The following is a 16015-nucleotide window of genomic DNA, read 5'->3' on the forward strand; positions in this document are numbered from 1 at the left end:
AGCTTCCTGCACTCAGCGGAAGTCGCATCAGACATTCGGCTTTCGAAAAATGTTAAACTGGAGCATTTACTTCTGGGTTTTCAGTGTTCGGGAGCCGAATTGCTTGAAAACAGAGCTGAAAACAGAGCTGAGGTTTGACGGTATTTGCTATGAATTTTGCACGCTGACATTAACTTCCTCTTTTTCTTTTCATTTTACAAAGTCTTCATTGGGGGAGGGGGGGTGAAATAATGAGAGCTGACTGTCATTTGATCACATGTATCATGCATGGCCAGAAATACCAGGAAGCCAAGCCTGTAACTGCTGCTAGATTACAAAGCAGCATGGTAGATGCTGGAATGAGTCAGGAGCAAAGCACCTGCAATTCTGTCCCCAGAAATGTGCATTTGCTTGTTCACAGTCTGACCTTGTGTAAAGTGTGAACCAGGCCACTTCTGCACCTTATTTAGAAAGAAAGTGAGAGTGTTTTTTTGCTATATGCGCGCACACACACACACACACACACACACATATACATACATACATATATATATATATCTGGCTTGGGACGCAGGTGGCACTGTGGGTTAAACCACAGAGCCTAGGACTTAACGATCAGAATGTCGGCGGTTCGAATCTCCGCGATGGGGTGAGCTCCTGTTCTTCAGTCCCTTCTCCTGCCAACCTAGCAGTTCGAAAGCACATCAAAGTGCAAATAGATAAATAGGTACCACTCCAGCGGGAAGGTAAACGGCGTTTCCATGCGCTGCTCTGGTTCGCCAGAAGCAGCTTAGTCATGCTGGCCACATGACCCAGAAGCTGTACACCGGCTCCCTCGGCTAATAAAGCGAGATGAGAGCCACAACCCCACTGGACGGTCAGGGGTCCCTTTACCTTTACCTATATATATTTGGCTAAGATTTCTTTGAGTGATAGCCCTAAGAGAAATGGGAATTAGTTTGGAATTGGCTAAATTTTATTGGGGGGAGGGGAAGCAGGAATGGGTTCAGCCATTTGCCTGCTACCGATTTTCCACCCGGCTGTATATTGAGTCATTCTCACATGTAACAGTAACAAGGTTATGACTTATGCAATCTTCCCCATCACAATCATGTGTCTGGTGTGTGCTTTCTTTGGTACTTTAGTATTCTGCAGCCTTTGCTGCATTCCTTGCCTGCTAGGAGATAATTTTGCTCTTTGTTACTGTTTTGAGCAAGGCATGTTGGCTGGAAAGGGTACGCTCCGCAAAGCAAGCTGACTTTTATTTCTTTGATAGAATAGTGTAAGCATCAGAGGGGAGTTGAAAAGATCGAATATTCTGTGGAAATTTCTCCATACATTGTTTGGGTGGTGGTCTCCAATGAATCAAACTTCACCAATGGCCAATGAAGTCATGTTGGATCAAAAGGAAAGGGCTGGAATTACTCTAGGACATGCTTTACTGAACTCTGACGCTGGGGTGCCTTCAGATTGTCAGCATTTTGTGGGAGGGATTCAAACGTACTGGGAAATTTAGGTTTGTGCAATTAGAATGGACTTAAGTGATCTGTTGCCTTCGTGCGACAAATCCACTTTAAAAAATAAATGGGCTTTTTGCTGTTAGGAAAGTGACTAAGAAATAAACTGAAAGGCGTGGAATGAATGAATGATTTAAATGAAGACATATACCGGTAAACACCCCACTTGTTAATTAGGATGAGTGCTCGTTGATTTATAACCTTTCTACAAACAAATCAGAACATATGTTCAATAAAGACTAAATAAAATCTAGTTTTGATGTAAGCTTTTTGTGAGCAAATCAGGATAACTGCTGAGTAAGTAGGATATTATTTCTTTGGAGTAGGAAAAAGACACTGCAAAACCAGTACAGGTGATCAGTGACCTGCCTTAGAGGGGGGCTATATCTGAGAACTAGTCTTATCAAAATGCTTTGAAAATGAAATGGTTTATTTCAGTAATAATAATAATAATAATAATAGGAGAAAAGCTACAGTTAGTAGTAAAAGAATGAAACTTGAGGGCATCCCTTTTATGTTGCAGAAGTTTGTGATGTTTTTGGTAGGCACTGAGGCTCCCTGCTCTCACCCTTGCCTGATTTTTGTTTTTCAGATGGAGGAAACATGTGACGATATAGATCAGATGTTCAGCGATTTATTGGGGGAAATGGATTTGCTGACACAGGTAAGTTGTACTTTCTTAGCTGATTTGGAGAATTGGTAAAAGACAGTAAAAATTCATTCATCGTTGTTCTTTCTTACTAAATATAATTATTTCAACATACCGAGATTGATTCCTCATCTTCTGCCCCCACGTTTCCCATGAAATAACCAGTACCAGTCGTGAGAGACTTTTTGCAGTTGAAGCAAAACATCACAATGCCTGTTGTGCTAGACCAGCACACCTATCAACATTTTTTAAAAAGAAAGGACACTACGGTCATACCTTGTAAGTCAAACAGCTTAGTTCCCGAACGTTTTGGCTCCTGAACTTGGCAAACCCGGAAGTGACTGTTCCAGTTTGTGAACTATTTTTGGAAGCCGAACGTCCGACAGGGCTTCCACGGCTTATAATTGGCTGCAGGAGCTTCCTGAAGCCAAGCAGAAGCCATGCTTTGGTTTTTGAACATTTTGAAAGTCAATTGGACTGTGTTTGACTTCCAAGGTACGACTGTATAACTATCCCTGCATGCATTATGTGGGGATGGGGGATTTTATAGCAGAAACAGGTTACTATGTCATTGGAGCACGTATTTGCTCACTAAATTCTGCTTTCCCTCTTGTGGGGGGTGGGGAGACCCCGTATACAGGGGACCTTGTGTCTTTCATTTTCAGCCATTTGTCTGTTAAACCCTTCTCCTGCCCCTTCACCAAGCTACTTTCCTTCCTGTAGGGGAGTTTAATTCCCTCCCTGGCCCACCTCACCTCTCTTCTGCTTCTGATTGTTGAGTCCTGCGGCTGCTTTTCCTTTAGAAAAAGAAACCTCTGGGAAATGGGTCGCATATATCCTTTGTAATGTCAAGTTGGCCTTTAGACTTCAGCGGAATGCTGGCAACGTAGCAAAATAAGAATCTATGGCACAAATTACATAAATTTTGAAAGTGTAACTTGAAGCACTTAACCTGCCACTTTGGTTTTTATATACGAGTCCCTTGGCATAAAGCTTTATTTCTGATTTTTTTTTTTTTTATGGTGTTCAGATAGGTTCCGTCAGTTGTATTTTACTCTGTAGATTAGGAATTCTGCTGGAAGGAGCTTGCAAACCAATAAAATAAAATAAAATATTGTTCATACCACCCCAACCTCCACAGCAGTGCAAAATTCCAGGGCTGCAGGCTCCTACCCAAGGTTCATGTTTCCTTTGGAAATGAGGCACAGGGGAGACTGGTGTCTTTATGGCATAGGGTTTATGGACACAGATATATATAACCTGAGCCTGCCATGGAGGGGTTCAGATCATTGCCACTCCAAAAGCGCCTTGTTTCTCCCATAGGCACACTCCTGGATTCAAAAGAGAAAATCAAACATGCTCCAAAATGTTGCTCTGACCCCCCCCCCCTCTCCAGCTTGCTGATCTTTTCCAGACTACAACATCACTGCAAAAACTCCATCCTAAACTTTCCTTTTGTCTTTCGAACTAACTGACCTTTGGGAGGGACGGCAGCACTGAGCCACTTCCATTTTCCCAGCTAATGACTCATCCTGACTTGTATTTTAATATGCAAGAATAAATATCTAGCACCCCAGAATTAGAAGGGGAGTCCAGGCACCCCACAAACATTATGATTTAATGACACAGTGTTGGCTATCAGAACCGTAATCCCAATTCACTACAGTGGTACCTCGGGTTACATACGCTTCAGGTTACAGATGCTTCAGGTCACAGACTATGCTAACCCAGAAATAGTACCTCGGGTTAAGAACTTTGCTTCAGGATGAGAACAGAAATAGTGCAGCAGCAGCGTGGCGGCAGCAGGAGGCCCCATTAGCTAAAGTGGTACCTCAGGTTAAGAACAGTTTCAGGTTAAGTATGGACCTCTGGAACGAATTAAGTATGTAACCAGAGTATTAAGTTTCTGGCTTCTTAATAATGGATTAGGTGTAAATGAGAAAACTAATAAATAACCTTTTCTATGTAGATATTGACACTGAGTCTGCTTTGTGACAGTGGCCACCGCCACTGTTTCCCCAGTTTTGTCTCCCCACCTGCCCTGTAAGCTGCTATTTATCTTGCTGGGGAAACAAACAGCTCTTTTGTGGAAGGTGGTTTAAATCAGGGAAACAGCACAGGGGAAAGGATTTTTTAAACCCTGCAAGTGCCCTGGCAACTTAAGCTGTTGCTTTTAAAAAGATATATCAACATCAGGAGGTCCAATCATGGATCTTACATTTCTATTTTTTTATTTTTTTACCTTAAGACAAACTAGATAGTATGTGAAATGCATGACATTTCACTTGTTTGTGTTTTGTTAGTGACTTGGGGATTTGGGGGGGATGGTTGAACAGAGCTGTGGAAGCGGGGAGGGGGAGAATGGCTTATAGTCAAAAGTTTCCTGCCCCCCTTATGGTGTTCACACTGAATACATGATAAATAAACAACTCAAAACTCATTCCCCCCATGACATATGAAGCAGCATTCAAATGTGTTTGATGTCAAAGGTGGGGCAAGTTATTCTGGAGAAAGGGATGTTAAGACTACACTTCCAATCACAAAGCAAACGTCTTTCTATAGAGAATAACCAGCCCAGTAGATAAGTTTCTGGTCTTAGGATACCTTGAATAACTTTTCTACCATGACTTTTGCCAGTGACAGTGATATTTCCTCCCTTTCTTCATCAGAGTTTGGGAGTAGAAACACTCCCACCTCCACCCAGCAAAGCAGCCAATGAGGAATTTAGTTTTGCAGTTGGTTTTAAAGATTTAAATGGTGAGTATTTGTATTTTGTATTACTGTGATCTGTTTGTGGGGGGAGGGAGGGGGCAAGCACTATTTAGCAAAAAGCTAAATGGACACTTTTCTCTTCTGAAACAATTCATTCATTTTGAATGTGTGAAACGACTTCGGTCTAACCCTTGAAACAATGAAAGGTTAAATTTTCTCTTTCTTTCAAAAAAGCGATCCTGTAAATTTTACCAGAGCTATAATTTGCTTTTGACTGTGGTACTCAGGTTATTATATTTCATTTCTCTATGCAAATCTTAGCCTGGCTTTTAATACTCAGATGTAAATTCCTCTAGTACAGTATTCCCAGGTGCTCTTTTAAAAACTTGCCTCTGTCACCTCCTTGGCTAGAAGCCATCCTTATTATAATCTGTGGAACAGCATCTACTCAGACCAGCAGAGCAAGTTGCTCAAGATCAGTACTGAAATGATGCCTGAGATATCTTGTATTTCCCGCCCCTTAACAGAATCCTTAAACGCATTGGAAGATACCGATTTGGATGCTTTAATGTCTGATCTTGTAGCAGACATAAGTGAAGTGGAGAAAGCTGCATTCCAAGAACAGAAAGACGCCTCTCATTGCCAACGTGCTGCCAAGACTCAGGCTCCAGCAAATGCTCCTGTCGCCACTTATGCCCAGTCAAGTTTCCCAAATATTGCCGTTACCCAGGTTGAGGATGATTTGCCGCCACCTCCTCCAGAACTAACCTTTGGTTTTCCTCCTCCTCCTCCACCTGCTCCAACCCAGCCTCCTGAACCACACACTCAGGTGAGCAGAATCTGTCACGGCTTCAAATTAGCCGCTGTTTCTTTAATATGAAAGGAACTGAGTCAGCATGAGTCAGCTGCCTACAATGAATTGGCAAAGCCAGCATGACTCACGCAACCTTTCACCTACATATGCCTGTATATATAGAGTGGTCATTGATTGTGTGCGGTGTGGGTTGGTTGGTTGATAGCTGATTGCGTTTGATATGTATAAAGCTGTCGGTCATGGTTGGAGAAGACTTTTTTTAGAATAAAAGCAGCATTATGCAAAGTACTCTTTCTCAAGGACTCTTTGTGCCAACTAAGGTCCAAGGACCAGGCAAAGGAGGTCAGAACCTTTTCTTTTTCAAACACTGACAGAATCTCATTTCAAAACTCTGCTAGGCCTTTGTTTTAATGTAAACCTTCACCAGCTTGGTGTCCTCCATATACTTTGGACAGCAAGTTCCATCAGCCATAAAGTAAAGGGACCCCTGACCATTAGGTCCAGTTGCGGACGACTCTGGGGTTGCGGCGCTCATCTCGCTTTACTGGAAGAGGGAGCCCAGGTCATGTGGCCAGCATTACTAAGCCGCTTCTGGTGAACCAGAGCAGCACATGGAAACGCCATTTACCTTCCCGCCGGAGCGGTACCTATTTATCTACTTGCACTTTGCCGTGCTTTCGAACTGCTAGGTTGGCAGGAGCAGGGACTGAACAACAGGAGCTCACCCCGTCACAGGGATTCGAACCGCCAACCTTCTGATCAGCAAGTCCTAGGCTCTGTGGTTTAACCCACAGCGCCACCCTCCATCAGCCATAGCCAGCCTATAATGAGAGTTGTCACCTGGTGGAGGGCACCAGGTTAGCAAAGGCTGTTTTAACGATTCTGTAGATGTTTTCCGTAGCACCAAAAGAGAGAACCTAGAATAGCAAAATGAAAAGCCCTTCTGTTTTAGAAGCAAAATCACTTTCTCCTGACCTTTTCAAGTACAATCCAACTACCCCGAAAGTTTCTCTTGGCCAGAAAGCACAATATCAGGTATTTCATGTTGAGACAGCCCGATGTGGAGAAGTATAGTGGTTCTTTAGTCCAGAGAGCTACTACGTCCTCTTTGTCTTTCTGGTTTTGCCTGAGATCACGAAGCAGAGAGGTGAATAATATGGAAGTTTTCCTGCTGAAGGGGCAGACTACTTTTCTGTATAAATTGAAATGTTAAGCTAAAACTGAGTTTGTACCTTCAGCAGTTTGAAACTTCAACGAATGGGTGTAAAAACATATCATCCTTGAATCAGACCAAAGACCTATTGAGTCCAGCAGGACATGAGTGGGATAGCACTTTCCTGCTCCTATTCAGAGAGCTACCATCTCTGATATTGGAGGCAACATATAGCCATAACAAATGTTGGAAGACTCAGGACAGATTAAAAAAACAACTGTATTTTCCCGTTTATAACATGCCCCCATGTATAAGACGGCCCCTATTTTTGGGGACTCCAAATTAAGGAAATGGGGGGAGTTTGCCCAGAGTCGTGGGGCTGGGGGGGATTGCCGAAAATCGCTCACCAGCCACCAGTCGCCCGCAAAATTGCCGCAGCAGAAGCCAATCAACAGCAGCCCTTGTCGCAGCCACCAATCACACGCCAAATCGCTGCTGACAATCTCTGGCTCGCGGCTACAACCAATTGCCCGTCCACCCTTTGCACTATCCATGTATAAGATGATCCCCAATTTTTAATATTCTTTTAGAATAAAAAACATCGTCTTATACATGGAAAACTACAGTACTTATTTACGCAGCACATCGTTTAACTAAGGAACTCATACAATTGTAGAGTTGGAAGGAACCCACGGACCATTTAGTCCAACCCCTTGCAATGGAGGAATCTGCAGCTGTCCCTTACAAGGATTGCACCTGCAGCCTTGGTGTCATCGGCACCCTGCTCTAACCAACTGAGCTATCCAGGCTGGATTGTGGTGGTCACCAACCTGGAAAGAGGATTACACAAATTGATGGAGGAGAAAGCAATCAAAGGTCATGCCCTGCTTCTGAACACCAGTTGCTGGAATTCACAGAAGGGCAGAGTGCTCTTGAGGTCAAATACTGTTTGCTGGTTTCCCACAGGCATCTGGTTGGGCACTGTGAGAACAGGATGCTGCTCTCTTCTTATGTTCCTGTGTGATGGCCTTAATGTTGGAAATTATGGCGGTCCGCAAAACAAGAAGAAACCAACCAACTAGAAGAGTGGTCTTCGACATAATGGGATGCTGTGCAAACCCATCCTGGAGCAGAAAGCACCCAAAATTAAAATTTAAAAGGGAGAAGAAATGAAAATGTTCATGAAATGGAAAGGGGATAGAATGCTTCTTACTGGGGTGTGGTGTCTTTAAAAGGGGCTTTACAATCTTTCTTCTTTCAGGAAGAACAAGAAGCGCAAGCAAAAGCTGACAAGATTAAGCTTGCATTAGAAAAACTGAAGGAAGCCAAAGTTAAAAAGGTAGCATTCTCTATTTTATTTTATTATTTTATTTTATTTTATTTTTGCAAAAGTATTGACAATCAAACCTTATGATTTTAAACAACCATTTTATACAGTCAAGTATTGGTTTGTTTCATGTACTTTCCCTTCCATTTTGTTTGCCTGTTGATTGGATGATTTGCCAAGATGTCCAGATCACAAACCAGACAGGTCATACCTGGTTTCCACCAAGCTGTGGATATTCCACTTCTATTTACTGAAGGCGGTTTTTTTATGCCACCCTTCATAAATATTTATTCCAGAACAGTTAAAGGACAGTGGCAATAAAATATACACAAAACAATTAAAAAAACAAATAGATGTGTTTGATAACAATCCGTTAGAACAGGAGTGTTATCATGTAAAATGGGAACTGTAGCCCTAAGGACTGCTAATGACTTTTTAAAGAAACAAAAATAGCTGCCCTTTCCATGACGTGTAAAAATATGTCACCTTGGTTTAGATCCTAGCCTCTTTAGTGAACACAACAGAGAAGTCTGTTTATGAAATCTGAATGGTCAACCTCCTTCTGCAGCTGTAATGGCATTTGTAGCCGAGTAGAGCCATGGAGCCTGACATCCGCGGTTGCTGCTGTTTAAGTGGATGAGGCAGGTATGGGACTTGGTGGCAGTGAGGTTGGGGCTGCATTGGGCTCACGGACAGGACAGGACAGCAAATTGACTCAGCCAGCATGCCTGCACACCTTCTTGCTGCACTGTCCTGGTCCACTCTGGTCCAGGTAAGCAGCAACAATATCAGGCTCCAGAGCTCTGGCCCACTACGTGCCCCACGATGTCTCCAAAAACTCCCTGTGCACCCACCCACCCATCCCAAAAAATCTGCTCCTAAGGTTGGAGGAGCCTTGTGAATGGTTTCCGTGCTGTGAGGGCTGCAGGTGGATGGGAAGGTTAGCAGTACCGCACAGACACACACTTTTGCGAAATAGAAGAGTAATTGAGAGTCTTAAGCCTTTGGGTTTTATTTAGAGTAGCACCAAGGTGCTACACTAAATGGATTTCCACTTGCGCAATTCTCCCCAAATCTGTTATAGGGGTTCCCCCCAACCCTCTGGAGTAGAATGTAAAAATGCTATCACCATATTTCTGGGCAATCCCAAATATTGGCCTGGCATTATTTCCACTACCCTTTACCTTTTCTTCTCAAAGAATTATGATAGTGTATTCAAAACAAACAAATATCCTGCACAAGTACCAAAGTACAAGTTACTAAAGTGGAGATATTTGGAAAGAATACAGCTTAGTTTCTCAACGCTCCTTGCTTTTTATAGTTTGAGCAAAATTCAACACTGCGCTGCCAGAGCTGTTCGTGCAGAGATCTTATAATTAGAATTAGCAGAACTAAAGTAACATTTCCTGGCAAGGAACTGACTTTTTTATTTTCTTAGATGCAGACAGATAGTAGGACTGTGATTATTTAGGAAGTCTAAAGTCTCCTTCCAGTGAACACTTCTCTTTTCACTTTGTGGAAACAAGCATTTTGATCATGAAATAAACACAAACATGAACAACATGTGCCAATTGCTTAAAATGTAAAAAAATTGCTTAACATGGGGGGGGGGGGATGCACAGCCTTTGTAGCTATTATAAAGTCAAAAGGTAGGTCTGGCTGAGAGCGAGAGAATAACTAGTCCAAGATAGCCCAGTTTGCTTCATAGCGGAATGAGGATTTAGACCTTCATTGCTAACACTCTAACCACTAGACCACATTAGAACACCTGCTCCTTTCATTGTTGTGCAGCTGGAGGTATTTCAGCAAATGCAGCTTTTTGTGGCAGAGTATTGGAGGGCTTTGGAAAGCTGGAGGTGCCCAAATTCCCATGTCTGCAAAACCATTAAAGGTTCAGTGTCTCTAATGCAGAAAGGCCAGTTACCCCTAAATTGGTGCATACCTAAACAATGGCTTCCTATTTCTTCCGACAGAATGCTTTAATATACAAGTGGGATTCTGTCCTGGTGAAAGGCAGGTACTATATTCTCTTAGACATAGCCCTTTCTTCTGCACAGTCTATGCCAATCCTAGACCTGTGTAGTCAGCCATGCGGGTCGTCAGAAACAGTCACCAATTAACGAATCTCTCAAGCAGAGACCAGAAGATCTGGTAGGATGTTTTTATCCCTGAAGTCAATATAAAATGAGATTAGGTGTTGAATTTCCAGTCAGTTATAACTGGATTCTAGATTAGGTCTGATCTGATGGGTTTGTTGTTCCTTCATTTTATATTAACCCAACCAATATTATGGCCTCCTCTGAGAAGGTTCTAAAAATAAACCACACAGAGAATGAGAGAAAATAATAATAATTTCAGGGATACTATATAATGTTGCCAGCTGATGTGGAAAAACTAGTGCAGCCGGCTTCTGTATCTTTAATAGTAGCCTGATTTTCTACCACCAGGAAGAGGAGCTTTTAACGAGAGGGAGATATGCATTAAAACCTCCTAATTTTTGCTGAAGCTGATGCTGTTAAAGATGTAGGAGCAAGCGCTGGTAAAAATGTTGGCAACTCTGCTATCATGCAAACTGTATGTTTAATAATGTTTTAGAGAAACAATCTGTATATTTACATGACATTTCAGTTACTCTTTACTCAAAACATGAATTCTGTCTTGGAAAGAGGCAGGGAAGCCTCTTGGTTGACTTGGTAGTGTTCCCAAGACATATTATGTCCCCCCATCCCACCCCCAGGTCCAATTTTATGATACATGATGGATTTGAATTGGCAATGCTCTCTCTGATCAGCCCAGGCAGATTCTTGACCACAGTAGCCTTTTGGTCCACATTGAAATTAACTGCCTCATCTATTATTCTTTCTGCAGCTTGTTGTCAAGGTGCACATGAATGATAACAGTACGAAATCCCTGATGGTGGATGAACGGCAAGAGGCACGTGATGTATTGGACAATCTCTTTGAGAAAACCCACTGCGACTGTAATGTGGACTGGTGCCTTTATGAAATATACCCAGAGCTACAAATAGGTACGTTGCAAAGATTTTGGATCTTCTTACGCTATATTTTTTGAGCTTTACTAGAAAGCTCAAAATGCCACATCAGGTAACATTTTGCCATTGCCATCCAGCACCCATCTCTTCGTTTTGGTGGGTTCTTGTTTGTGTCTGATAGATCTGAGCTCCTAGTTTTGGTGTGTCCTCTCTCTACTAATGGTGTGTGTCACATACTAGGGGCAGTGCCTCCCTTTGCCCCCTCCCTTTACTCCCTGCCAAGGCCATCCCACTTCCCCACTTTCCTGACACTTCACCTGGGCCACCTGTCTGCCTGCTCACCCACCTGGGTCTGCCCACCTCAATTTCTGGTTGCCTGCTTATCACCCTCCAATGCTGGTGTCATGCCCAAGCAGTTCTAAGAGCCCAGTTTGTCATAACGCTGTAGTTCACAGCACCACCTGCCCGTAGGTAGCAAACTGCTGCATCACGACAGCCTTACATGTTTATTATATGTAAGGATATATAAATATATACATGCAGGGGAGTGTTAAAAGAAAAAGTCTGAAACATCAAAGTACCTAGTGAAATCTAGGGAATTCCTTTGCAAATTTTTACAAACTGAAAAAAAAAAAAGAAAATCTGGGAAGTTTTTCTGTTTTGGCAAAGATGCTTTCATATGGTCTAGTCTATCATGGCTCTTGGGGTCTGAATATTATGGATAAGCAATTGCTTTGAACCATTTTTAAAAAGTAAAGGTAAAGGACCCCTGAAAGTTAAGTCCAGTCACAGACGACTCTGGGGTTGCGGTGCTTTCTCGCTTTACAGGCCAAGGGAGCCAGCGTTTGTCCGCAGACAGTTTTTCCAGGTCATGTGGCCAGCATGACTAAGCCGCTTCTGGCGCAACAGAACACCAAAACCAGAGGAGGGCATGGAAACCCTGTTTACCTTCCCGCCAGAGCAGTACCTATTTATCTACTTGGACTTGGTGTGCTTTTGAACTGCTAGGTTGGCAGGAGCAGGGACCGAGCAACAGGGATTTGAACGGCTGACCTCCTGATCGGCAAGCCCAAGAGGCTCAGTGGTTTAGACCACAGCACCACCCACATCCCTTTGAACCATTTTACTACATTTAAGTATAGGAATGTGAACTGATGACAGAGCATGTGTGTAATATATTTGTCTGTCTTAACATTTCTGGTTTGGGTTTCCCTAGAAAGATTTTTTGAAGACCATGAAAATGTGATTGAAGTCTTATCACATTGGACCCGTGACACTGAGAATAAGATTCTGTTTTTGGAAAGAAAGGAAAAATACGCTGTGTTTAAAAACCCACAGGTAAAGTAACATAACTTAGGCAAGCTGGTGTATAGTAAGATTTTAGTTCATACAGTAATGACTAGATATTTTATTTGCTCTGCCGCCCAAGTAACAAAGATTGAAGGTGCGTCCAGTCTTGGTATATCAAAGGGATCTTGAGTTGTGCTTCTTATGTATCAGAGCACAATATTGGTTACTAAACACTAAATAGTCATTCTTGGGAATAGTCACTGAAGGTCAAAACTGAAGTAACACCAAAGTGCATTTTAGCATCCAACAAGGAAAGGGAGATTTTGGTGGATTTCTTGATTTATCCATTTGGTGAGCCCCACTTCACTCATTCAGCTTGCCATGGGCTCTGGGAATCACTCTGTTCATTGGATAATTAGTTTTATTTTCCCAGGGAAATCATGTTAAAAGGCTTTGCTCCATTTTACTCCAGTGACTCATTAAAATGGATGGTCACAAGCTTGTGTCGGAAGCTGCAACATCGTTAGCTGCAACTTCACATCCTCAAAATATCTTTATAACGTGAAATTTAACTCACTTTGTAAAGTGACTGCTATGACAAATGGACTGCTCTTTGGGAAGATCGGAGTGTTTCCCAGACCTGGCTTAGCAGCATTGCAGAATAAACTTATCTCATACCAGCTGCTGCTGCTGCTGTAATTATTTCTATCAGTGCCTCCCAGTTAATGCATCTTCACTTTAGAACTGGGGTGACCGTGGGGTTTTGTGTTGAGGATGCAAACTCAAATTCCTGGAAAGCATAAGAAAACCAAACCATCCAACCCACATCTTGGGAGGATTCGTAGTGACCTTGGAAGCCCATCCTGCTTATGATAACATAATCTTAATTGTGTGTGTTTGATAAAGTTTCATTTGGTGTACAGCCTGCATGCAGAGCAATGGACCAAGGAATCCACCCCTCTTTCAGTTAATTAGCTGGATGTTGTGTGGTTAATAAGGAAGAGCCAGGTGCAGTCACTCAACAATGAAAATACAGATAATTACTACACAGCTGCCTCAATCACTATGCCCCAACCTTCCTGTGTACTGGTGGGTGAAGGATGACCTGGAATAAGTAAATGGGCTAGTTTATTTATGCTTGTCATGACACGTAAAGGAAAATAACAGCAGAAGGACATCAAATTCCGCTTTTTAAAAAATAAAATTCATTGCCTGCTTTTCATTCTAAAATAATCCCAAACCTGGGTACAATGCCAATAAAAATGAAAAGAAATTATATAAAGTTGTATTCAATTAACTTTTACTCGGAGTAAGCCCATTGAATGGCTGTGACCAACTTAGGCCCATTAATTTCAGTGGGTTTATCTATTCTGAGCAAAGGTTAGTTGACTACAACCGATAATTAACCAATAATCAGTAATACGATAAAGCATCGGTTTACAAATGTATTGTTTTATTAATTTATAAATTTTGTTGCTGCTTTTTACAATAACATTTTGAAGTGGGATGATGTTGTTGTTTAGTCGTGTCCGACTCTTTGTGACCCCGTGGACCAGAGCACGCCAGGCACACCTGTCTTCCACTGCCTCCCGCAGTTTAGTCAAATGAAGTGGGGTACAATACTGATAAAATGCAACAAAATATTCCCATCAGTAAAACACGCAAGAGCACATGCACAGTTAAATAGCTTTTTACAAAGTGCCGTGGCAAAGATTCAACCAAAATCCTGGGTGAATAAGTAGATTTTCCGGTGGTGCCAAAACGTTACATCTTGGCATAAACTCTATCTGAGGGCCACTAGCAATTCTCTAGTTAAAGTAAAAGAACACCATGCACAATGCTTGTTTTGAGAATCACGTTTTCAAATAACGAAAAACAGTTGTCCATGGGAATCACAGAAACGGAGATCCTTTTGCTCCCAACCAACAACTACCAATTGTTAAATGGGAAAGCTGGTAGAAAAGAGAAAGTAAACATTAGTTTTTAAGCTATACTTCTAATACTTAGGTTTGTGTTACAATCCCAGGAGAATCAACAAAATTGTTAAGCGACCTTCCTTTTCACACAGATTTATTTATTTAACATATTTATACCCTCTCCATTAGTATATCTCATAACAAGGTGGCTTACAAGAATCCATAGTCTCTCCTTTGCATGCATGCGTGTATATCCAGTATAATGCTCACCAGCCTTTTTACGTTGTATACCGGTAATTTGCAACAGAACTAAGCAGCATATAGTGTCTGCTTTGTCAGAGACTATTTCTCCTCATAGTATTTTCAGAAAGGAACCACAGACTTCTTTCAGACATGCGTGGTCTTCTTCAGTGGTGCTGTAGTCTATAGGAGATCACGTGACGATATATCCACCTGTATAACTTGCAGCCTCGTCCTTTGACCCAGCCTGCTTATTGAAGGATGGTGAATGGCGAGCATTTTCCCTTTTTAGCAATGGAAGTGTATCAAGTAAGCAACAATGCATAGCAATGCTGAAAAATGAGACACAAGGAAAAAACCACATCTGTCTTAATATGGGTTTGACAAGCAAGGTCATATGCTGTTGTCAAAAACTCCTGTCAATTATCCTTCTTGTTTACCAGTACCAAAATGTGGTCTATAGCAACTGAGTTAAAGATACAGGGTGGTCTGTTTCCCCTTTAAATAAATACCAGATGCTCAAATATAAATTGCTTGTAGCCAGAGGAAGTTCTTAAAAAAAGAAGAAAAAAAAGGTTGTGGGCAGCTGTTTTGAGTTTGTTAAATGGTGACAATAGCAAGATGAGAATTGGGTTTGTCGTGCATATTCAAACATAAACAAATGCAAACAGCTTTGGTCGTCTTTTAATGGGACATTAGGTTCAATGCATGTGTTTTCTGTGCAAGGCTCGCTGAAATTTTGGTTTCCTGTGCAAGTCTCAGTGTCCAAGAAGAGCATGATTGTTCTGTGTATATGGTACTTTCCTGGAAGTTAAGTCCCATTAAAATTTCAAGGACTTTCCCAAGTAAATGTGATTAGGGTTGGGCTTTGGCAGCATAGTTGTGTGGGATTTACTCCTGGGAAAGTCGGTATAGGATTGGAGTGTAAATGCCTTTTGTATGTATCATGAATATACTGTTTACGTACAGAAATACCTTCCCCTCTCTTTCCATTGGGGAGACTCAGATTCAAAATGTTCATGTGAAGTCACATAAATTTGTTTCTATGTTTATTTCAGACTTCTCACCTCTTGCTCTTTTTTGCCAAATTCCACACCAGCCTTCACTGATCATAGTCTGTATAATGAAAGTAGTGATCATAGGAAGCAAGTAGTCCACTCTAATGAATGAGGAGACACATACTGAAAATTATTTTGCATAGAAAACGTGCGATAGCATGCAGGTGTTTTTTTTTTTTACACCTTCCTGAGAGCTCTGATTGGCTATCTGACTTGTCCAAGGCCCTCACTTTTTCCTCCATAGTTGTCACCAGCTGCTCCTCCAGCTCCTCCCTGCTATCACCTGCTTGCTTGCTAGGCAAATGAACAGGCACACAGCAGTACCTACTGCTCCTGAGAGCTCTGATTGGCTATCTGACTGGAAACTT

General features: G+C 42.0%; 1 protein-coding gene across 2 annotated transcripts in view; it reads left to right on the forward strand.

Moving 5' to 3' along the window:
- APBB1IP (amyloid beta precursor protein binding family B member 1 interacting protein) overlaps window positions 1-16015 on the forward strand; it is a 49839-nt gene that overhangs the window by 18190 nt on the left and 15634 nt on the right. For both annotated transcript variants that reach the window (XM_083406375.1, XM_083406376.1), the window contains exons 2-7: window positions 2089-2160; window positions 4815-4902; window positions 5385-5686; window positions 8086-8163; window positions 11020-11179; window positions 12360-12481. In XM_083406375.1, the coding sequence (XP_083262501.1) occupies window positions 2089-2160; window positions 4815-4902; window positions 5385-5686; window positions 8086-8163; window positions 11020-11179; window positions 12360-12481 (822 nt within the window). The remainder of the gene's footprint in view (window positions 1-2088; window positions 2161-4814; window positions 4903-5384; window positions 5687-8085; window positions 8164-11019; window positions 11180-12359; window positions 12482-16015) is intronic.

This window comes from Podarcis tiliguerta (assembly GCF_965153285.1).
Source record: "Podarcis tiliguerta genome assembly, chromosome: 12".
NCBI lineage: Eukaryota > Metazoa > Chordata > Lepidosauria > Squamata > Lacertidae > Podarcis > Podarcis tiliguerta.